The sequence below is a fragment of the Pseudophryne corroboree genome, chromosome 11, assembly GCF_028390025.1.
Source record: "Pseudophryne corroboree isolate aPseCor3 chromosome 11, aPseCor3.hap2, whole genome shotgun sequence".
Lineage (NCBI taxonomy): Eukaryota > Metazoa > Chordata > Amphibia > Anura > Myobatrachidae > Pseudophryne > Pseudophryne corroboree.
The window spans coordinates 96,884,721-96,908,542 of NC_086454.1; the positions used below are offsets into that span (position 1 = coordinate 96,884,721).

At 46.5% G+C, this 23,822-nt stretch overlaps 1 protein-coding gene across 1 annotated transcript in view; it reads left to right on the forward strand.

Annotated features, from left to right (window-relative positions):
- Positions 1 to 17,434, forward strand: part of ACP2 (acid phosphatase 2, lysosomal) — a 68,058-nt gene extending 50,624 nt beyond the window's left edge. Inside the window, exons 7-11 of the mRNA XM_063944638.1 lie at positions 376 to 508; positions 1,420 to 1,505; positions 3,728 to 3,834; positions 9,907 to 10,082; positions 12,977 to 17,434. Of these exons, the coding sequence (XP_063800708.1) occupies positions 376 to 508; positions 1,420 to 1,505; positions 3,728 to 3,834; positions 9,907 to 10,082; positions 12,977 to 13,113 (639 nt within the window). The 3' untranslated portion in view covers positions 13,114 to 17,434. The remainder of the gene's footprint in view (positions 1 to 375; positions 509 to 1,419; positions 1,506 to 3,727; positions 3,835 to 9,906; positions 10,083 to 12,976) is intronic.
- Positions 17,435 to 23,822: the final 6,388 nt, after the last annotated feature.

Here is a 23,822-nt window from a genome sequence, read left to right on the forward strand (position 1 = left end):
GTCAGAGATTACAGTTCACAACCAGACAGATTGTGTCTACTCTACCTATGCACTGCACATTCGGAAACTTACTGCACACCTCTCGTATTGAGAATACCTCCCAAAATTTGTGCAGATACCCTACCCCCTTAAAATGACGGTACATTCTTTCGTTCCACAAAACGACACCCCTGTTTTTACTCCTGGGTACATAACCGATAGTAGTAGAAATTCAGCAAGGCGCAAAACTTTCTACAGTGTATCGGTCACTTAGACACTTTAAAGGCACCAAGGTGTGGGCTGAACATGCCTCGGTGATGTCTGCATATATAATATAGTATAACGCACTAATCATATAATTTGATAAGATTGACAATATTTGTTCTTTTGCCCTAGTCAAAACATAACCTGAGCCTACCCTCCTGGGCGACACCTGACGTTGTAGAACGACTGAGAAATTTAAAAAATTTTGGCTTCAGGTTTCTTTTTGGGATCACTGAGCAGAAGGAGAAGGCACGTCTGCAGGGAGGTGAGATGATCAACCTGTCTGGAAACGTCCACAAGTGTCTAAGGCCATTTTGCAAAAGTTTTCAGCCATGGGGCCCAAAAGTGAAGGTTTAGGGGATCGCCCAGGGTGTTATGGATTATAGATCTATGTATGGATAGAGACCATATGTATATTGAAAGTCAACCTACAGTAGGTTGTATACAAATATTAAGGGGAGAAGAAACAGAAGAGTACTTGGCCAAGATGGTGTGTAAGCATTAACTGTAAAGGCCAAGGCTTAAAGGCTGGGAAACCAGGTATACTGTCCCTGGGAGGGAGTCAGAAGCTGGCGAGAAGAACAGGTAGAATTTGTAAAAATCTGAGTTCCAAAAGAAAGGTTATGGACATCAAACGGGTTCGTAAAGGGATGAAGAACCATAAAATCACTTAGTCACCTCCCATTTATGGTTAGAAGATGCCGCACGTCATTCATGAGAAGAGATAGCATTAGAGTGGGGTCGTAGCGTTCAATAGTCAGAGGTGTCGAGCCATAGACAGTGTGGAGGGAGGGGTTGTGGGCAGGATCCCGGCAGTTGATATTTTGGATGGTCAGAATGCCAACAGCGGCATCCCAATGGTCAGGATCCCAAAGGTAAGTACTGGAGTTATGGTTAGGTACTAGGGGGAGGGTTAGGCACCAGTAGGAGTGGCACAGTTAGGGTAGGCTGCTGGAGGGTTGGGTTAGGGTTTAGGCTACTGAAGGGGTGGCTTAGGGTTAGGCTACTGCAGGGGTGGGTTACCACTGCCAGCATTTGTGTCTGGGAATCCTGGCTGGGTAATCTGTTAATCTGTAGAAGAGGGAGAGTCTGAACTACTCCTAGAACATCGGGATGGGTTGGGAGGAGGAGATAGAGCATGACACATTGATCAGTAGTTCTCTTCCTCTTGTGCAGGTCTTTTGGTGGCTCAAATCCTGAATAACCTAACAGCAGCTGCACAGAACTCGTCAAATGGCCTCAAGTTCATTGCATACTCCGCAGTAAGTGACCACATATTGGCTTATTGGCCTTGTTCTGCATGTGGGGCTAGTTTACTATTTACAAGTCTACACAATGTACATTTCACCTCTGTGTCCATGACCCTGTACATGTTATAAGGTTACCAGATTTTGAAAGAGAAATCAGACAAAATCAACCTTTATACACACTCAGCATCTGTACTTTATAACATAAAAATGTCAACTTTAATATTAGTGTGGTGCACAAAGACCAGCACTAAACGTGAAGCATTAGTGATGAAGGTGCAGGGAGCGTATAAGATGGCAGAACATTACTATCAGCACCTACACTTGTAGTGCTGAGTCATTAAATCTGTGACAGCAGAGGAGAAGGCACGCGTAGCCAACCTATCTGATGTCACCAGTCGGTGGCCTATACGTGGATCGTTCATATCCATGCACAAGGGAGAGTGGGCGTGGTTGCTCCTGGGGGACATTTTTGTGAACGGATTTCACCCCCAATAATGAGATTGCCCTAAGGCAGGGTTGGAGAACCTGCGGCCCTCCAGCTGTTGTTGAACTACACATCCCAGCATGCCTTGCAACAGTTTTAGCAAGGCCAAATAGCAAAACTGTAGAAAGGCATGCTGGTATGTGTAGTTCCATACCTCCCAACATGACCCTCTCCAGGAGGGACAAAATTCTCTGCTCCTGGACTGTTCTCTTAATTTATGATTGACGGCACCTGTTTTGAACGGGTGGTATTCATGTGACCGCCGGTCTGCTGACCGACAGTCACATGACCTCCTCCACCATCTCGCCGGCTCAGTATCCCAATGGTCGGCATGCCGACCAACAGGGACTATTTCCACTCGTGGGTGTCCATGACACCCATAGAGTGGGAATAGAACCCGTGGCGACCGCAGGTCGCCACCGAGCCCGCAAGGGGCTTGCTGCACTCGCCCCTCCCCGCCGGGATCCCAGCGTCGGTATGCTACCGGGATCCCGGCGTCGGTAAACTGACCTGCGGTCAGGACACCGGCGGTCAGCCATACTACACCTGTTTTGAACAGGTTAATGGATAAGAAAGGTGTTTCAGCGCAGGTGATGGTAATCATACATTAAGAGGGAAGTCCAGGAACACAGCATTCTGTCCCTCCTGGAGAGGGTCATGTTGGGAGGTATGTAGTTCAGCAACAGCTGGAGGGCCAAAGGTTCCCCACCCCTGCCCTAAGGCAATGTATCTCTGGTAATCTTGTATCTCACAGTCCAATCTTTTTCTCTTTAGCTTGTTCAATCAACCTTCTGTAGGTATTGTCTGTAGTTGTAAGGTAATAATTTTGGGAGCTGGTCAATGTTATTTATATATACAGGTTGAGTATCCCATATCCAAATATTCCGAAATACGGAATATTCCGAAATACGGACTTTTTTGAGTGAGAGTGGAATAGTGAAACCTTTGTTTTCTGGTGGCTCAATGTACACAAACTTTGTTTAATACACAAAGTTATTAAAAATATTGTATTAAATGACCTTCAGGCTGTGTGTATAAGGTGTATATGAAACAAATGTATTCTGTGCTTAGACTTCAGTCCCATCGCCATGATATCTCATTATGGTATGCAATTATTCCAAAATACGGAAAAATCCGATATCCAAAATACTTCTGGTCCCAAGCATTTTGGATAAGGGATACTCAACCTATGGGTTTGTATGTATATGTGTATGTGTGTGTGTGTGTGTGTGTGTATGTGTATATACAGTATATATAAAATAGGCGGAGTCTTAAAATCACATTAAACTCCCTCCTCTGGGGCCTTTCAGAAAAGGTGTGTTTATACTGACAGATCATGTGACACTTAGATTGCACACAGGTGGACTTCACTTCACTAATTATGTGACTTCTGAAGGTAATTGGTTGCACCAGAACTTTTGAGGGGCTTCATAGCAAAGGGGGTGAATACATATCCACATGCCAATTTTCACATTTTTATTTCTAAAAATTATTTTTTATATAAATTTTTCTCATTTCACTTCACCAACTTAGATAATTTTGTGCAGATCCATCACATAAAATTCAGATTTAATTTTTTTTTTTAATTACAGGTTGTAATGTAACAATTAATATATATATATATATATATATATATATATATATATATATATAATAGTGTGTGTATGTATATATGTGTGTATATATATAGATAACATACATAGATAACATACATATAAAGACTTTCGTAAACTTTTCATTTACTCCGTAGCATGATACCACACTGGGTGCACTACAGATGGCTCTTGATGTCTACAATGGAGTACAGGCCCCTTATGCGTCTTGCCATATGTTCGAGCTGTATGAGGAGAGTCCAGGGTATGACTATAGTCTCATCTATGTAACCTATCTGCTCCTGTTCTGTTTATATCCTGTCTGTGATTCACCCTGACAAGTGCTGTTACCTGTCTAATTGGGTGGGGGGGGTAACACTGGTGGAGAAAAGAGGGTTTGATAAATAATTTCAAACTACTGTACCCCAGAAATCACCTTAGTCTTGCACTAGCTCTGATTTAGGGCCTGATTGAGAGGGGGACAATAATAAAACACTGAGTGCTTGTAAAACATCTGCGCTTGCATCTCAATGGTTTCTGGGGAAATCATATTTCAGTTGCATGGAGATTAATGCAATATCTTAGGGTGTGATTGGGGGAGGGTTGCTAACAGTGACGGCTGTGTCAGGGAAGGACTGCGCCTAACGTGCCGCCACCACAAAAATCTAATCCACTAGCCTACTGTGTCCACCACTGAATGGGGCCCAGTGTCTTCAGGTTTTGTCCTATACTGCACCTCCTCAGAATCGCCAGCACTATTAGGCTGCTGAGATGTCTCCTGATAGCAGAGGGTATGTGTAAGCCTTAAAAGGCGCTTGGTGGGCCATCCAGATTCAGTGGTGCAAACCAAGATATTAGGGGCCTAATTCAGTAAGGATTGCAAATTCTGCCTTTGGATCGCATGCTGGGGGCAGCCCGTCGCTACGCAAGGCCACCCAGCATGCTGACCAGAGCCTTCCCCCATTGAACAAGCAGAAATTGCGAAAGCTACGCAATTTCTGCTTGTTAGCAGAAACTAAAGAAGCCTCCAGCTAAGCTGCGCTGGCAGGAGGCCCCCCGGCCATCTTCCTGATCGCGGTGGCTACGTGTGACAATACGCAGCCGCCATGGTCACGCCCCTGACATGCCCCCATTTGTCTGCCTCCGCTCCCCGTTCGCGCCGCCCCAGCAATACTCCGTCTCTTCCCTGTAAACAGAGCGTTGCCCTCCCCCCGCAACCTCATTTACAGGCAGAAGCGATCGCATTTTCTGCGCCCCACCCCCACCCTTCCCGCAGAAAATGGGGCCACATGCACAGAACGGGCGCTGCGCATGCATCTTTGTCTCAGAATTTGCAGTTGGATCGCTTACTGCGATCCAACCTGCATTAGGCCCTAGAACCCATGATTCGGATGCGCTGTATATATGTATATATGGCCTCCATTTCTCTTACGTCCTAGAGGATGCTGGGATCCACATTAGTACCATGGGGTAGACGGGTCCACTAGGAGCCACTGGCACTTTAAGAGTTTGAGAGTGTGGGCTGGCTCCTCCCTCTATGCCCCTCCTACCAGACTCAGTTTAGAAAATGTGCCTGGAGGAGCCGGTCACAGCTAGGGGAGCTCCTAGAGCTTCTTTAGTTTTATTTTTTTTCTAAGAGTTAGTTTAGGCACAGGGAGGCTGCTGGCAACAGCCTCCCTGCTTCGTGGGACTAAGGGGGGGGGAGTAGTGTCCGCCCTGAGGGGTCTGAACCACTATCTCCGCTGACAGGACACTGAGCTCCTGAGGGTGCTGATCGTTAGCCACTCCAGGCGACCGCTCACTCCCGCAGCATGCCGCCACCCCCTTACAGAGCCAGAAGATTTAGGTGGCGAGTGAGTCACCGCCCCCCCTGGCAAGCGGGGAGCCGGCCGGTGTGAAGATGGCGGCAACAGGGTAGGGAGTGCAGTACTAACTGCGCTCCGGTCTCAGCGGTACATAGTGTGGCGCTGTGAGGGGCGCCCTGAGCCAGCGCCTACACCCTACACTGGCCAGCAAGCCTGTCAGGGTCCCCGGATCACTGCCAGCAGACATCCTCAGGCCAGTATAATAAAAAGAAGAGCGGGAAGCAGCGCCATGTTCGGGGGGCGGGGCTTCTCCTCAGAGCGGACCCAGCAGCGTTCAGCGCCATTTTCCTGCCCGCAGTTCCTGTATACAGATGCTGACAGGGAGAGCTGTCCCTCCAAGCAACTCCAGCTATTGTGTGCGGTACCAGGGGGTTGTAGAAGGGTGAGGGGGAGGCTGTGTAAAGTCTGTGTAGTGTATTAAGGTACACAGCGCTGGTAGTTTTATTAGTTCTACCTCAGAAATCGCTGTGTGTGGGTTGGGTCCAATCTCTGTGTCTCTCTCTGTGGCATACTTGGGGGGGAAACTGTGTGTGACATTTCCCTGTGTGTGTGTGTGTGTGTTTACTATCTCCCATAGCCATGTCTAGGGACTCTATGTCATATGCTGCAGAAGAGGTTTCCTCTCAGGAGGAATTCATTCCATGTACAAAGGAATGCAATGCTTTGTCTCAGATTGTTGAGCCTGAGTGGTTATCCTCTATCAAAGGAATGATCTCAGATCTCTACTAGGGTAGCTAATACTGACACTGAAACTCATGTGTTGAAGAAGTCTATGGCAGTTTGGTCAGGTTCTGTTCCTATTCCTGCAAAATTCCCTAGTATGTTCCCACAGAAACGTGCACTTGCCCACATTATGCAAGATGACATGGATACCGACTCTGATGCTGCAGACGGTGATGGGGATGTGCTGAGGGGGGCGGCATCCCTTGCTAGGGTGTGCAGCTCCTGATTGAGGCCATTAGAGATGTGTTACACATTACTGACACGCCACCTGAGCAGGTTGAGGAGGCTTCACTGACAATAAGAAAGCCTCACTAACCTTCCCTGCGTCTAAAGAATTAAACGCTATATTTGAAAAATCCTGGGAAAACCTGGAGAAAAAATTCCAGATCCCAAAAAGGGTTCTGGTTGCGTTTCCCTTCCCTGAGGAGGATAGGATAAAATGTGAACCCGCCTCACCGATTCTTCAAATCAGGCTTGCCAGCCTACCTGACAGACAGGTCTATCCTACAGGAAGCCATTCTAAAATTGGAAAAGTCACAGGTCATTGTTCCAGTTCCACCTCATATGCAAAACAAGGGTTATTATTCAAACCTTTTTGTGGTACCGAAACCGGATGGTTCGGTCAGACCAATTTTGAACTTGAAATCGCTGAATCCTTATCTGAAGGTGTTCAAATTCAAAATGGAGTCTCAGGGCAGTGATCTCAGGTCTGGAGGAGGGAGAGTTTCTGGTATCCCTGGATATCAAGGATACGTACCTCCACATTCCGATTTGGCTGCCGCACCAGGCTTATCTCAGATTTGCACTGTTAGACAGTCACTATCAATTTCAGCACCAAGGTGATGGCAGAGATGATGATTCTCCTCCGCAGACAGGGGGTGAACATAATCCCATATCTGGACGATCTGCTGATAAAGGCATCGTCCAGGGAGACGTTGGTGCAGTCCATTGTTCTCACGACTCGTCTGCTCAGGGAACACGGTTGGATCCTGAACCTTCCAAAATCACATTTGTAGCCGACAAGGAGATTGTCTTTCTGGGAATGATCCTTAACACGGAAGTGCAGAGGGTGTTTCTGCCAGAGGAGAAAGCATTGGTGATTCAAACAATGGTCCAGGATGTCCTGAAGCCAGCCCGTGTATCGGTTCATCAGTGCATTCGCCTTCTGGGAAAGATGGTTGCCTCTTACGAGGCTCTACAGTACGGAAGGTTTCATGCTCTGCCCTTCCAACTGGATCTCCTGGACAAGTGTTCGGGATCTCATCTACACATGCACCAGAGAATACGTCTGTCGCCAAAAGCAAGGATTTCACTCCTCTGGTGGCTGCAAATACCTCACCTTCTGGAGGGCCGCAGGTTAGGGATTCAGGACTGGATCTTTCTAACCACGGATGCAAGTCTCCAGGGCTGGGGTGCAGTCACTCAGGTGAAAACCTTCCAAGGAAGGTGGTCAAGCCTGGAATCCAGCCTTCCAATAAACATTCTGGAAGTAAGTGCCGTCTACAACTGTCTTCTCCAAGCGGCCCATCTTCTGCGAGATCGAGCCATTCAAGTGCAGTTGGACAATGTAACTATGGTGGCCTACATAAACCGACAGGGCGGAATGAAGAGCAGAGCTGCAATGTCATCCTCTGGGCATAAAAACATGCATTGGCGCGGTCAGCAATCTTCATTCCAGGTGTAGACAACTGGGAAGCGGACTTCCTCAGCATACACTATCTCCATCCCGGAGAGTGGGGCCTCGATCCGGAGGTGTTCACGGAGGTGACAGATTTTTGTGGTGTACTTCAAATAGACATGATGGCCTCCCGTCTCAACAAGAAGCTTCGGAGGTATTGTTTCAGGTCGGGGGACCCGCAAGCCGTGGCAGTGGACGCCCTGGTGTCTCTGTGGGTGTTCCAGTCGGTGTACTTGTTTCCTCCACTTCCACTTCCAAGAGTTCTAAAACTCATAAGGAGAAAAAGAGTTCAGGCAATCCTCATTGCTCCGGACTGGCCAAGAAGGGCTTGGTACGCGGTTCTTCTGGATCTACTGCTGGAAGATCCGAGGTCTCTTCGGGAGGACCTGTTGCAACAGGGGCCGTTCGTTATCAAGACTTACCGCAGCTACGTTTGACGGTATGAAGGTTGAACGCCGGATCTTAGCTCGGAAGGGCATTCTGAACAAAGTCATTCCTACCCTGATAACAGGCTAGGAAAGGAGTAACGTCTAAACATTACCATCACATTTGGAAAAAGAATGTATCTAGGTGCGAATCCAAGAAGTTTCCTACGGTGGAGTTTCAACTGGGACGGTTTCTCCTCTTCCTGCAGGCAGGTGTGGATATGGACCTGAGGTTGGGATCCGTAATGGTCCAGATTTCTGCCTTATCCATTTTCTTCCAGAAACAATTGGCTGCCCTCCCTGAGGTTCAGACTTTTTTGAAGGGGGTTCTGCACATCCAGCCTCCCTTTGTGCCGCCTACAGCGCCCTGGGATCTTAACGTGGTGTTGCAGTTCCTCCAAACGGATTGGTTTGAGCCTCTATAGGAGGTTGAGGTCAAGTTTCTCACGTGGAAGGCTGTCACTTTGTTTTCTGCTAGACGTGTGTCGGAGTTGAAGGTAGAGCTGAACTCCGGACACGTCAGCAGTTCCTTCCGAAGGTTGTGTTGGCTATTCATATCAACCAACCTTTTGTGGTGCCAGTTGCTACTGACTCCTCAATTCCATCAAAGTCCTTAGATGTTGTAAGGGCTCTGAAAATCTATGTGAAGAGGACTGCTCGTTACAGAAAATCGGACTCTCTGTTTGTCCTGTATGATCCCAAGAAACTTGGGTGTCCTCCTTCTAAGCAGACGATATCTCGCTGGATCAGGTTCACTATCCAGCATGCGTATTCTACGGCAGGATTGCCGTGTCCAAAATCTGTTAAGGCTCACTCTACTCCTAAGGTGGGTTCTTCCTGGGCGGCTGCCTGGGGTGTCTCGGCTTTACAGCGTTGCCGAGCAGCTACTTGGTCAGGGTCGAACACGTTTGCTAAGTTCTACAAGTTCGATACTTTGGTCTCTGAAGACCTAAAGTTTGGTCAATCGGTTCTGCAGGAGCCTCCGCGCTCTCCCTCGAGCTTTGGTACATCCCCATGATACTAATGTGGACCCCAGCATCCTCTAGGACATAAGACAAAATAGGATTTTAATTTTCTACCGGTAAATCCTTTTCTTGTAGTCCGTAGAGGATGCTGGGCGCCCGCCCAGCGCTTCGTTATCCTGCAGTGATTTATTGGTTCAGTACTACTTTTGTTCTTGGTTAAGTACTGTTTTGTTACTTGGTTAAGTAATATTGTTCAGCCGTTGCTGATGTTTCAAGCTGGTCAGCTTGGTTTGCCTTGTATGTGTGAGCTGGTGTGAACCTCGCCACTATCTGTGTAAAATCCTTCTCTCAAAGTTGTCCATCTCCTCGGGCACAGGTTCTAGACTGAGTCTGGTAGGAGGGGCATAGAGGGAAGAGCCAGCCCACACTCTCAAACTCTTAAAGTGCCAGTGGCTCTTAGTGGACCCGTCTATACCCCATGGTACTAATGTGGACCCCAGCATCCTCTACGGACTACGAGAAAAGGATTTTCCGGTAGGTAATTAAAATCCTATTTTTTCATATCTCATAACCTGTTTTTTTTTCACCCATTGCTCTGGTATCAGGTATCCACATTCTCTCCCCCTTTGTATTGCTCTGATCATCATTAATTGTGTTTGGTTTGTTTTCTTACCCTACCAGAAACTTCACAGTGGAGATGTATTTTAGAAATGAGAGTGCACACCCACCTTTCCCTCTGACCGTCCCGGGCTGTGTGCATAGCTGCCCCCTGGAGAGGTTTCAGAGCTTGCTGCAAGAGGTTGTGGCTGAAGACTGGGAGAAGGAATGTCAGATCTCCAGCCCAAGCAGGGACACGGGTGAGAGATCTCGCATTAACTAATGATGGAGCAAGAAGCCTATGCCAAGTCTCCTTTCTAGATATCTGCGCGTCAGGAGCTGCCCTTTACAGCAGCCCAAACTCACCTAAAACTGCTTGCAGTCCCATTGGGATTTGGCCGGGCGGACGAGGAATGCGAGATGCAGTGCCGTTGACGACGTTTAAATGCCACAGCACCAGCAATTTGCACTCTTATATAAACGTGCAGGCAAAAAAATGGAGTTTAAGGGCCTGATTCAGATCTAGCAATTTTTAACAAACTGTACATGCATTGGAGCCATGCATTGGAGCCTGCATGCACAACTTAAAGCAATTATGAGTGAGTTAGTCACAAAAGCTGAGTTTGTGTTTTGGGGATCGCAGTGTACTATGGTCATGTAGATGGCATTTGAAGGATAGGGAGTAGGCTAGCGCTTCAAATACAATAAGAGGATTGGATGGTAGCAGCTTGACCTTAAGGTTACCCAAGTTCCCTGTGATTTATAATACAGAAAATTACCAACTTTACCATTGACGATGGTCAGCGCTTTGTGGAATCAAGTGCTTTTACTGTAGGCTTAAATTAATTTATTGGTTGGAGTCACAGTGCTCAGATGGTGGATTTGCAAAAAAACTGTTTAGACACAGTATGTATATGTATGTGTGTGTGTGTGTGTGTGTGTGTGTGTGTGTGTGTGTGTATATATATATATATATTTTAGCAATAATTGGTATAACTGGTACATTCTTTCATAAATGCAGATAAGATACTGCTTAAAAGCGGATAATGAGATGATAATGGGGTTGGCATGCATAGGCTGGAAATGTGTAAAGCCCTGTACACACAGGGAGATGTGTGCTGGGTGATCTATCACAGGCCGCTCAGCCCCCAGCTCAGCCCCAATCTCTCCTCCCGCTCAGCAAACATCTCTTCCCCCCCCCCCCCCCCCGCTCAGCACAGCGCGATGTGTGCTGAGCGAGGGGGTGGACGGGGGGGCCGCTCATTTCACCCTGCGGTGAAATGAGCAATCTACTAGACTGTGCACATCTACTAGACAGGCACATCTACACATCTACTAGACAGGCACATCTACACATCTACTAGACAGGCACATCTAGCACCGGCGTAGCGACGTGCGGGACCGCGCATAGCTATCGCTGTGAGGGGTACACACTGAGAGATCCGTGCTTAAGTTCTAAGCAGTCTAGTCAGATTGCTTAGAATTTTAAGCACTGATCTCTCTATGTGTACCCCCCTTATGTCCTGATAAGTACAATGGAAGTTCTTATACAAAGGAGCATGGTGAGTCTTCTTATGAATTAGTTCAAAGCGGTGGGGGATTTGTGTTCTTAGGGTTCGGGACGCCGTTCCTCTCAGGTACACAAAAACGTATCCTTCCGACGCCCGTAGGTAGGGGTGTAGGTGTAAGTATCCCTTGGTGTTCCTATCTTCTTATTCCTTTGATAGTGCAGATGGAGGACTACCGGGATGCAGCGGTCACATGAGGTCTCCCTGTCTTCTGATGCCAGTGCACCGCTGCCGGCCGCTCGACTCTGGCTACCGCAGAGGAGTCTTAAGGGGGTGGTCTTTCTTGACTCTGGGGTGTCCTGGTATTACTGGTGTGTAAGCCTACACACCGGCTAGTGTCCACAGAGACGGTTGATGATCACGCCATCTCCAGGTTGCAGTGTAATACTGACAGCCGCTCCGCTCTGTTGGCATAGAGGGAAGACTCATGTATGCCAACAGAGTGGAGCGGCTGTCAGTATTACACTGCAACCGGTTTCAGGTGTGGATGGTGCAATCCTTAATGCTTTGTGCAGTGGGTACAGTTCTCCAATGTGTATCAGCCTGATAGGCCTTCCACAGGGATTGTAATATGGAGTGTTCTGTAAGTGTGCTATAATGGTGTGTATATGTAAATATATATTTAATATTTATTTACATTTTATTTATTTTATATATTTATATAATGAATTTATATTTGTTTACATATTACACACCATTATAGCACACTTACTTATTTAAAGCTGACATCCTAAAGGGATATTTCACTGCAAAATAACTTTTTGGTTGGCACAGTGGTTAACATTGCTGACTAACAGTGCTGGGTCCATAGGCTCAATTCCAAACAGGGCACTATGTGATTGGATTTTGTATTATTCCTTGTAAGTTTCCCCCAGTTACTCCTCCTACAGTCGAAAAACATATTGCGGCCGTAAGGCAAGGTGATTGACAGCGGCGGGCGTTCAGGGGGCAGTCTCTTAGCATTTTGCGGGCATGGTGGGCCAAAAGGGGGCATGTCGGAAGATTTTTCAGGGCGGCTGCGTGTGACATTACAGCTCCGCAAAAAAATGTTGCCGGACCACCTGCCAGCGCAGCCAGGGGTCAACCTCAAATCGATGCGTCCGCAATTAAATTGCAGACGCATAGCGAGGCGGCGCCACACATACTGGGCAGTCTTTCCCTGTGCTGGGCGGCCCCCAGCACGTGAGGAGATGGACACAGATCTTGCTGCGGATGCATCGATCTGCGCCCGTCTCTGAATGAGCTCCTTTATGCCATAGGCCGGAGCAGACGCCGTCTCTTTCTGCACTGTGAGATAACAGAGTGACTAGCTCATAGCTATAGGTAGCTGTAATGCTACATGGAAGCGTTTCAGATGGCGGCAAGTTGTCCTTTAAATATTTGATTATATGTCACTCCACTTTTATAGAACATTACATAAAGACCTTTATAATTGCAGAGTCCATCTTGATTTATTGCACTATTTTACTGCATTTCCTTTCACTCTGTCAGCTGTTGCCCTGTGGGACATATACTGTGGCTTTAACGTTGAGGGACATATGAAATTGCCAAGTCACTAACTGTAAACTCTCGTTCTGGTCACACAGAGGTCATCATCGGCCTGGTCGCCTGTGGGTGTATCCTCTTCCTCATCGTTGTCCTGCTGCTCACAGTCCTTTTCCGGCAGAAGTCTCAACCAATCGGATACCAGCACGTCTCCAACGTAGGGGAGGAGCAGAGCTAGTTGCCTCCACTCTCCCCCCCCCCAACACCTGTGGCCTTGCCGTCTGTCTACCAGGATGGATGACACCCAGCAGGTGCCTACAAAGGGAATTTTGAAGCAAGATTTTATTTTTTTAAGTTCTGGATCAAAAAAGACATTCATTTTAGTCTTCGGGTGAAGAATGATGGTGGGAACAAACCAATGCAAAAGATTTAATGGACATAGAAATAAAATCTTAAACCGGTAAATGTACGTAAAATAGACACTATAGTCCACAGTATCAGTCCAATTGTTTTATGTGATGATTTAAAGGAGAAGTGGGCAACTGTCCCCTGGTAAGTGTGACATCTGCCTTGTCACCGGGACTACGCAAGTGTAGTCGCAGTATTGCTGATCAAGTCAGTGCTGGCCTCCAGTGTGAAACGGACACTTATGACTGTTCCATTATATGCAGAAGAGAATCGCACACATCACTCTCCTGCAAGATGCCCTAGCATGACTGCTGTACCTCCATCTCTAAGCTGTAGGGGGGGTGCTTCAGCGTAATAGGGAAAAAGTCACAGGCCAGGACATGGCTATTTCTACTGGACTATCAATGTTTTAGAATCTCTTTAACTTAAACAGTACTGTATGTCTAGCTGTATATTTGGGTTGGGGCCGGGATTGCGGCGGTCAGCATCCCAACACCAGGATCCCGGCCGCAGAATGCCTGCGGTGGAGGCAAGCGTTGTTATGTAGTGGTCGGTATTGTGACTGCCGGTCACATACTGTAAGTACATCCCGTATATTTGGTACAAATGTCTAACTTACCACTCTAGCGTGGTGCAGTCTTTTGCCTGCAGCCATTATTTAAAGGCCCTCACTGGCAGCACCATAATCCCACACCTGCTCCCATTTACTATGTAACAGTAACTGGTGCGACTTCTATTCGTATCACCTCATGACATCACTAAGCAGAACGGCAGGGGAGACCGTTGTTAGACACATCACTACCCCCCGGCTGCGGTACTCCTCATTATTGGAGAAATGTGTTGCACATAATAACCAATCAGCTTGTAGCTTTCATTTTATAGACTGTGCTAGATAAATGGTAGCTAGTAGCTGATTGGTTACAATGGCCAACTTCCCCACTTTATCTCTCTCAAGGGTTTGATACATCTCCTCCTATAATCTTTTAGTCATCTCAAGCCCAAAGTTTTGTTATGGAGCTGTAGGAAGAAATATTATTCTAGAAATGGTAAAATGCATCCACATAAATTAAATGCGTTTCTCCCTTTTCATGACAAATAAGATATTTTATAGCCAGTGGTTATAATTTACTGGTAGCTGCAAGCCCCAAGGTTTCCGCAGCGCTGTACAAGTGGAATGAAACGTACAGTAAGTTACTCTGTACATATGTAAAACAAACCAGTAAATTAATTACAAACGAGATACATAATTACAAAATGCCCACTAGCAAAGACATTTATACAACCATGAAAACCCAACCATTTTGGTTTTACACCTATTGTGGATGAATAAACTTCCGTTTATAGGATTGGGCATTCCTTGTATCCCTCTGGGTTTTTCAGCCAAGCATTTATATCAGTTTCTTTTCCTTGCTATGAAACACAACACCACTCAATATCAGGTACTGTTGTATACATAGTGTTTTTTGTTTTAAATCCTCTGCGGAAATAAAATCGCTGCCTGTTGATATAAGTGCATTGCTGAAAAGCACAGAATGAATGCAGATTAAGTTTTGAAACCGTATTTTGTAAACATTTATTTGGATGAATGTACAAGCCATCTAGAGGTGGACAATTTACTTTATCATATGTATCAATTTCTGTTCTGTTTAGTTTTTTTCTGCAGTACGCACTAACATCCCTACTGAGACCGATTAACAAATATGTTGCTACTGTATGTATATATTTGTTTTTAAAAATCTTGAAGATGCGATTAAACAAGGTTGCTATCATTGGGGAGGTGGTTAAATCCTAGGGATTAATGTATCTTTTATATAAGGAGTGTGGGGTCCTGCTAAAGTATCACTGACACCATTGTTAAGAGTAACAAACTGTATAGGCATCTTCTGGAACGTGACAGTGAAAATGAAGACTGCATTAGGCAGATTGATATAACCACTTTTTTTCCATGACTTCAGAATGATTCATCTCCCGGGTACAGAGATTTTTTGGGGGTTTGTTTCTGCTTTGAATCTTGAAACGCAGCTTTTTTTTCTCCAAATAATGTGAATATCCAGAGCAGGTTACAGATTAGATCTGTCATAAAATAGCACAGACTCTGCACAATCTCAAGACAAACACGCCGTCTGTATGAACGCACCCTCCGTGTAAGCAATACGGAACTCCTAACCAGGGGCGTAGCCAGAACTTTGTGGGTCCCATAGTAACATTTAGTTGGGGCACCCATCCCAGTGCTTCTAGAGAGACACTTCTCTGCAGCAGTTGTTCATTTTATGCCGTATAATAGTGCCCTAGTTCATTTTCTGAACCATAGTTGAGCCTTATTTAATGTTATGCCCCATAGTAGTGCCCTAGTTTCTTTTATGAATCGCAGTAGTGCTTAAGTTCAGCCTATGTCACATTTCAGAGCTGCCAGTACACATTATGCCGCACAGTACCCCCAATTCACATTATGATATATAGTGCTTCCCGTTCATACTGTGCCTCATTACAGTGCCCCGGTTCATATTATATAACATTATAATGCCCTCCAGTTCATTTTATACCACATTACAATGAGCAGGTCCTGGGGCATACCTAGATATATTGCAGGCCCCAAGGAAAAAGTTTGAAAGGACCCCTACGTACCACCCAATGGCAAAAAATGTATATAACACATGTAACTTTGACAGGGACGGTGGGCCCCTCTTAGCTCTGGGCCCCATAGCAGCTGCACTGCCTGCACCTATGGTAGCTACACCCTTGCTCCTAACTAGATATGTATGTACATGTTTTAATGAGTCATGCTTCATTTTTAAGCACGAATGGAAGTATATTAGTCAACTACACTTGGTGAATGCTGCCACTATGTGGGCAGACCGAGGAATCTGTGAGATATTGGTTTAGCTCTCACTGGCTTCCTCCTCTGTATGTTGGTGATGGGATCGCTATTATGAGATTTATCCGTATTCTCCACCTCTTCTTACTGTGACTGTTTGTATAATACAGATCTTTTAACAAGCTACTACTGTGTCTAAGGCTGGGTACACACCTGAATGATCTCTGCACGATGTGTAGTTTCCGGCAAATAGTAATGACCTATCGGCCGGATCGTACAGTGTGTATGGCCAATTGCACGCTCCTTCAGGCCATACATGATATATTCTGGTTGGCTGTTCTGCACGGCCAACCAGAAGACACTGTGTACGTTGCCAAGGCATAGTACCGCTGCATCATGCACGGCCAACCAGAAGACACTGTGTACGTTGCCAAGGCATAGTACCGCTGCATCATGCATTGTGTACACATGGCACGAAGCAGTGTCCTTGTGGATGTTGGATCGGCCGGGAACACATTGTCCTGATGTGTACCCAGCCTAAGAAATCATGAGGTCATTCCGAGTTGATCGCTAGCTGAAAATGTTCGCTGCACAGCGATTACGTGAAAGACCGGCACTTCTGCGCATGCGTATGCGACACAGTGCGCAACGTACTTTCACAACGGCCAATGTATTTTCACACAAGGGCTAGCGAAGCTTTTCAGTCGCAATGCCCGCCGCAGAGTGATTGACATGAAGTGGGCGTTTCTGGGTGTCAACTGGCCGTTTTCAGGGAGTGCTCGAAAAAATGCAGGCGTGGCTGGGCGAACGCAGGGCGTGTTTGTGACATTAAAACAGGAACTGAATGGTCTGAAGTGATCGCAAGCGCTGAGTAGGTCTGAAGCTACTCAGAAACTGCACAATATTTTTTTGTAGCCGTTCTGCGATGCATTCGTTCGTACTTCTGCTAAGCTAAGATACACTCCCAGAGGGCAGCGGCTTAGCATTTGCACGGCTGCTAAAAACTGCTAGCGAGCGATCAACTCGGAATGACCCCCTATGTTACATAGTGGTCATGTGAACAAAGGATGGCCACTGTAATCCATTATGACTGCCGCAGGGCACTCTCATACCGTTACCAAATGATCTACCTTGATATCCAGTAGCCATTGCAGTTTTTTTTACCTCTTGCCTACAGGATTTTATAGCCGTTGATTATTATACACTTTATTTTGCACAATAATTTTAACATTTTTTTTAATGTATTTTTTTTTCATGTTTCTAAATCTGTGTTAAATGTCATCAAATGAGATGAATAGGACTTTTATCAAATAAAAATAGAACCATTTTAAAGCTCTTCAATGTGTCTCCTCGTTACTTTAGGCTTTGTTGTTGATTACTGGTGACATCGCAGTGTATTTTCTCTCTCCTATCCATATGCTGTAAATGGGGTCTTCGATACCCTTTTAATTTATGACACTTGACTTTTGCCACCTAATATGGACATCATTTGATCCAGTTATGGACTAAGCTCCTATTCTTCACATATTGGACTGAGTATTCTGCAATCATTTCAATTGAACATAGTACTGAATATCATGAAGCACAAACTCCAAATTAATCCAGTACACAATCCTATTCCAGGACCGCAACTAGGGAGGGGCTAATGGGGCATGTGCCCCAGGCACAGTATTTGAGGGGGCGCAGAGGGGATACAGATGAGCAGGTACCATCAGTGCTGCGCTGCTCGGATGACACAGCAGAAGGCACCTGGGGCATTGTCTCTGACCCACCTGTCTGCCCGCTGCTGGCTCTCATGCTGTGTGGGGGAGCTCTAGTCCCTGGGACCTATCCTATGCTGGTTACTGTCTTGGACTCTCCTGTTTGCCATGCAGTGCCTTGACTAGCATGTAGTGCACCGTACAAGCTATAGAAGCAGGCTGCCGGCATGGTGTCATCCAGCAGCCTACGCTCCCATCTGCCTGCCCGGCACCGACTGATAACAAACTGCCGGCTACACACCATTGAGAGGACACGTTGCCCCAGGCATCTGCTTGTTAACAGGTGCAGTCACTGACATTACAGAAATCAAAGGCTACCTATGCCAGCCATCCACCTGGCAGTGGAAACTTAGAGCTTTACAACCTCCAATTCTCACCGATTATCACTATCCCTGGACACAGGGAATCACAGCAGCTTTGTGGTGAGTTTAAAGACAGACTTTGATTATTGGCACTGTGAGTAGTAATAGCACACTTTTCTGTCAAACGAAAAGTGACGGGTGCCATGCCCAGTCTCGACCCACACCCCGCCTCCAACACGCCACAAACCGGCCCATAACAATTTTTTATATAAATTGAATATAAACGTCATCATTTGATATCAGTTTTTTTCATTAGTCATAGGGCGATCACAAAAGTCTCTTACAAGACCTGTGTTTTGTCAGAGAAGACTCATAGGTCTGAAAAAAAGCCACAGTATATCACGCAGCACAGCTATTCGAAAAAAATGGATGGAAAAAAAGGTATTACACAGTGTTAAATCCTGGTAGTTATTGCGGCATTGATAAATATTATAAGGCTAATAAAGGAAAGTTTAAAGCGGAAATAAAAAAAATGGCTTCAAGATCACGATGCCTATACGTTGCATTAACCGGCGCGAAAAACCTATAAAAGAAACATGATTTGCGTATCGGCTATAAATCAGCAATGGCGATGTGATCTGGTCTCGCTCATAGACCTCACGAAATACAATGATGGTTTTAAATACATATTAACAATTATCGATATTTTCAGTAAGAGAGCTTGGGCCGTCAGTCTAACAACTGGAGATAAGCTTGCTTTATATCCAGCGAGACCATGAACTCCCATTCTTCCAGACCCGCAATCACTGCTCGCAAGGATTCCATCTTGAACTTGAAAACCTTTTAGATATGGGTTCAAGGATTTTAGATTCAAAATGGGCCTTAGCGAACCGTCCGGTTTCGGTACCACAACCAGGTTGGAGTAGTAACCCTTTCCCTGTTGTTGTTGTAGTGGCACAGGAACAATGACTTGGGACTGGACCAACTTTAGGATGGCCTATTGTAGTGTAACTCGTGTATCCTCCAAAACGGATAAGTTTGATTTGAAAAATCGCTGGGGAGGAGCGCTGTCGAACTCCAGCTTGTAGCCATGAGAAATGTGGTCCCTTACCCAGGTATCCTGGCAGGAGCCTTCCCAGATGTGGCTGAAGTGACGCAGTTGAGCTCCCACCTCGAGATCCCCTCAGGGTGGGGAGGTACCATCATGCTGAGGCCTTAGTGGAAGCTGAACTGGTGCTCTGTTCCTGAGAACCTGCGGTGGCTGGTTTTCTTGTCTGACCTCTGGTGCCGCTCGCTGCATTGGAGGCATCTCTGGCTCTTGATCTAAACTTTGTAGTCCGAAAGGACTGGGTAGAGGGCGCCGGGTAGGAACGCCTAGCCGGCGGGGCCCCAGAGAGGAGAGACGTGGATTTTCCTGCAGTAACCTTAGAAATCCACGTATCCAACTGAACCCCAAATAGCCACTCCCCTGAGAAAGGAAGAGACTCCACACTGTGCTTGGAATCTGCGTCCGCTATCCACTGACGCAGCCACAAAGCTGTACGTGCTGACCCTGCCATGGCAGTAGTCTTAGCATTAATTGCGCTGATTTCTTTGCGTGAATCACACAGGACGCGTGTGTTTTAAGAGGGTCACCGTAGTGACCAGGGGCATATCCCCCGCAAGGCCCTCTTGAAGTTGAGACGCCCATGTATGGATGGCGTGTGTCATCCAACAACCCGCAAGCACAGGTCTTTGTGATACGCCAGCCGCTGTGTAAATAGACTTTAGTGTAGTCTCTCTCTTCCTATCCCCAGGATCCTTTAGTGTAAAGGAGCCAGGAGCTGGAAGTACCACCTTTTTTGAAAGGTGGGAGACTGATATGTCTACGGCTGGGGGTACTTCCCAATTTTTCCTACCTTCAGGTGTAAATGGGAAAGTTTGTAAAAACCTTTTTGTAACCTGATATTTTTTATCAGTATTTTTCCAGGCTTGCTTAAATATGTCATCTAATTCCGGAGAATCGGGGAAAGTGACACTGTGCTTTTTCAGTGCTAGGAAAACGAGTGCGGTACTGCCGCATCTTCCAAAGGGATTTTTAATACATCCCTGATAGCAAGAATGAGGGGCTTAATACCCTGGGCAGAAGTGGAATCCTCTGTATTAGGTTCTAATTCCTCCCCCTCCTCCTGTATTTCTTCCTCAGATTCTGAGAGTAAATCAGGCAGCCCACGTTTAAGTGTCGCTGAACTAGGGAGGGGGGGGGGGTTTGTTTATCATCTGCCAGGTCTCGGACAGCCTGCTGCAGCTGTTGTCTTCTGAGTATTTGCAGTGAATCGTGATGACATATCTGCCATCATAGTTTTTATGGCACCGAGCCAGGATGGCTCCTGTCCCCCCCCCCCCCAGTCTCCTCGCTAACTTGTGAAGACTGACTGCATTGTTCACATGATAGGGAACCAGTTGTATAGGGAGAGAATATGTGTGACATATACTGCACAATTGGTGTTTGACCATGTTTACAGTAAACACACACACGGGACAATAGCAAGCCTGCCCTTACTGTATGTGAGAAGGAGACTCCGAGTGAGAGAGGGACAGCACACCCAAGCCTGTCATACTCAGTAAATCTGTAGGCTATATATATATATATATATCACAGTAGAAACCGGATCACTTGTCCTCTTTAGGACACTAGATTTGTGTACAATAGCAGCTCTCCCCCTGTTTTACACCCATGTACCAGTTACCTGTGTATCCTGGAGGAGCTGTGTGTCCTTGCTGCTGCAGCTGTAAGTAAAGCGACAAAATGACACTGGTCCCGCTCTACGCAAGCTCCGCCCCCTGTAATGCCGCCAAAGCTATGTAGATATTTTTATACTGGCAAAGCCTCCTAATAAGTGTAAAACATCACATGAATACTAGTTTTCACCACCGCTGCCAGTGTACACGGGGGCTATAGCGGGTCCCCCCAGGGAGGGTCCCGTATGCTGCCCCTGCGATTGCGCCGCACCAAGAGCCGGGGGACCCCCCTAGTGGTCTACTCACCACTCTTCCCACCTTCAGGCTTATGTTAGGGGTGTACGGGGTACTGCGATTGCGTTCGCCAAGGCGCACTGCCCTGCGGTACCAACAACCTCTCAGGTCGGTGGTCCTGCAGCAGGCTTACCTGCGGTTTGCCCTGCTGAACGATCACTGTCAGTTAGAGGCGCTACCCTTTGGCCTGTCCACGGCTCCAAGGGTCATCACGAAGGTAATGGCAGAAATGATGTTCCGGCTCCGAGTCCAGGGGGTCAATGTTGTCCCTTACCTGGACGATCTCTTGATAAAGGCGAGATCCAAGGAGCTTCTATTGCTCAATATAGACTGCACTATTCAGCTTCTGTCACAACACGGGTGGATCCTCAATCTGGTCTACCGGTTTCCTCCGATTCCATTGCTCCCAAGGGTACTCAAGCAAATCAGGGAGTCCAGGCAATTTTGATTGGCCTTGGAGGTACGTGGATCTTCTGGACCCTTGGCATCTGCCAATGAGAAAAGATCTTCTGCAACAAGGACTGTTCGTCTACCTGGACTTACAGCGACTTTGTTTGACGGCTTGGAAGTTGAGCGAAAAATACTAGCTCACAAGGGCCTTTCCAAGAAGATTATTGCAACCATGGTTTAGGCCAGAAAACCTTTGATTTCAAAACACTATCATCATATCTGGAGAAGATATGTTTGTTGGTGCTAGGAACGCACGTACCCACGTGCTGAATTCCACTTGGGACGTTTCTTACATTTCCTGCAGGCGGATGTGGATAAGGGCTTACACCTGGGTTCCATTAGGGACAGATTTCAGCTCTCTCAATCTTCTTTCAGAAGAAATTGGCAATGTTTCCAGAAGTTTAGACCTTTTTGCAAGGGGTACTTCACATACAACCTCCGTTTGTGCCGCCCACGGCACCTTGGGATTTGAATATGGTGTTGGAATTTCTACAGTTGTCCTGGTTTGAACCTCTGATGACGGTAGAGGAAAAGTACCTCACATGGAAGACAGTGATGTTACTGGCCCTGGCTTCTGCTAGGCATGTCTCAGAATTGGGGGCCCTCTCGTGTAGTCCATACTTGATCTTTTATGAGGACAGAGCGGAATTCAGGACTAGGCAGAAGTTCCTGACGAAGATTGTCTCTGCGTTCCACCTGAATCAATCAATTGTTGTCCGCTCTAGTGCTGGCATTTCTGCTCCTCCAGATTCATTGGATGCTGTGCGAGCCTTGAAGTTTTATGTGAAAAGGACGGCTCGGATACGAAAGACTGATTCCTTATTCATGCTGTATGATGCGCAGAAAACGGGTTGTCCTGCTTCAAAGTAGTCCATTGCTCATTGGCTGTAGTTGACTATCCAACAGGCCTATGTGTCGGCAGCCTTACCTGTTCTGCAGTCTCTGAAGGCCCACTCTACCAGATCAGTGGGGTCTTCCTGGGCGGCTGCCCATGGAGTCTCGGCCTTGCAACTATGCCGAGATTGCTACCTGGTTGGGGAAGAACACCTTTGTGAAGTTTTACAAGTTTGATACCCTGGCCAAAGAGGATACCCAGTTTGGGCAGGCAGTGCTGCAGACATCTCCGAACATTCCCACCCATTCTTGAAGCTTTGGGGCAACCCCATCGTACTATGTGAACCCCAGTATCACTTATGGATGTTAAAGAAAACTGGATTTTGATTCCTACCGGTAAATACCTTTCTCGTAGTCCATAAGGGATACTGGGCGCCCGCCTCAGTGCGTTGACTTGTCTGCAGGTTTTTTCTTAGCAAAAAGTTTACCTGTTCAGCTGTTACTGTTTGTTACCAGCCATTGCTGGTCATTTTATGTTATTGGTGGGCTGGTGTATGAATCTCACCACTCGTTGTTATGTTCCTTCTCTCAAGTATGTCCATTCTCCTTTGGGAACAGTTTTACCTATACTGGCTGTAGGAGGGGGCATAGAGGGGAGGAGCCAGCACACCCAGTTGAAGAAATTTAAAGTGCACCAGCTCCTTTGGACCCCATCTATACCCCATCATACTAAGTGAACCCCAGTATCCCTTATGGACTACGAGAAAGGGATTTACCGGAAGGTATTAAAATCACGTTTTATCAATGCCGCAATAACTACCAGGATTTAACACTGTGTAATACCTTTTTCATCCATTTTTTTTTTAATAGCTGTGCTGGGTGACATGCTGTGGCTTTTTTTCAAACCTATGAATCTTATCTGACAAAATACATGTCTTGTAAGAGACTTTTGTGATCGCCCTATGACTAATAAAAAAAAATTGATTTCCAGTGATTCATATAAAAAATGGGCGTAAATCAGGGAGTGTTGCGGGTGTGTTATGGGCGGCGTTGTGGCGTGTTGGAGGCCGGGTGTGGGTGGAGACTGGGAGTGGCACTGTCACTTTTCGTTTGACAGAAAAGTGTGTTATTACTACTACTGTGCTCCCAAATGGGATGGGTCATTAGGTCGACAACTATTGTTTTTTGTATTTTTTACTTTTTCATACTTTACTATCCACGTGGAGTACAATTGGGAACAGTAACTTGTGCCGAGCGCAGCGAGGCACCTTGTCCGAAGCATGGCGAGCAAAACGAGCCATGCGAGGGGACACTGTGCACTAACTGGGGTTCCCCATCACTTTACGAAGAAAACGTCACCAAA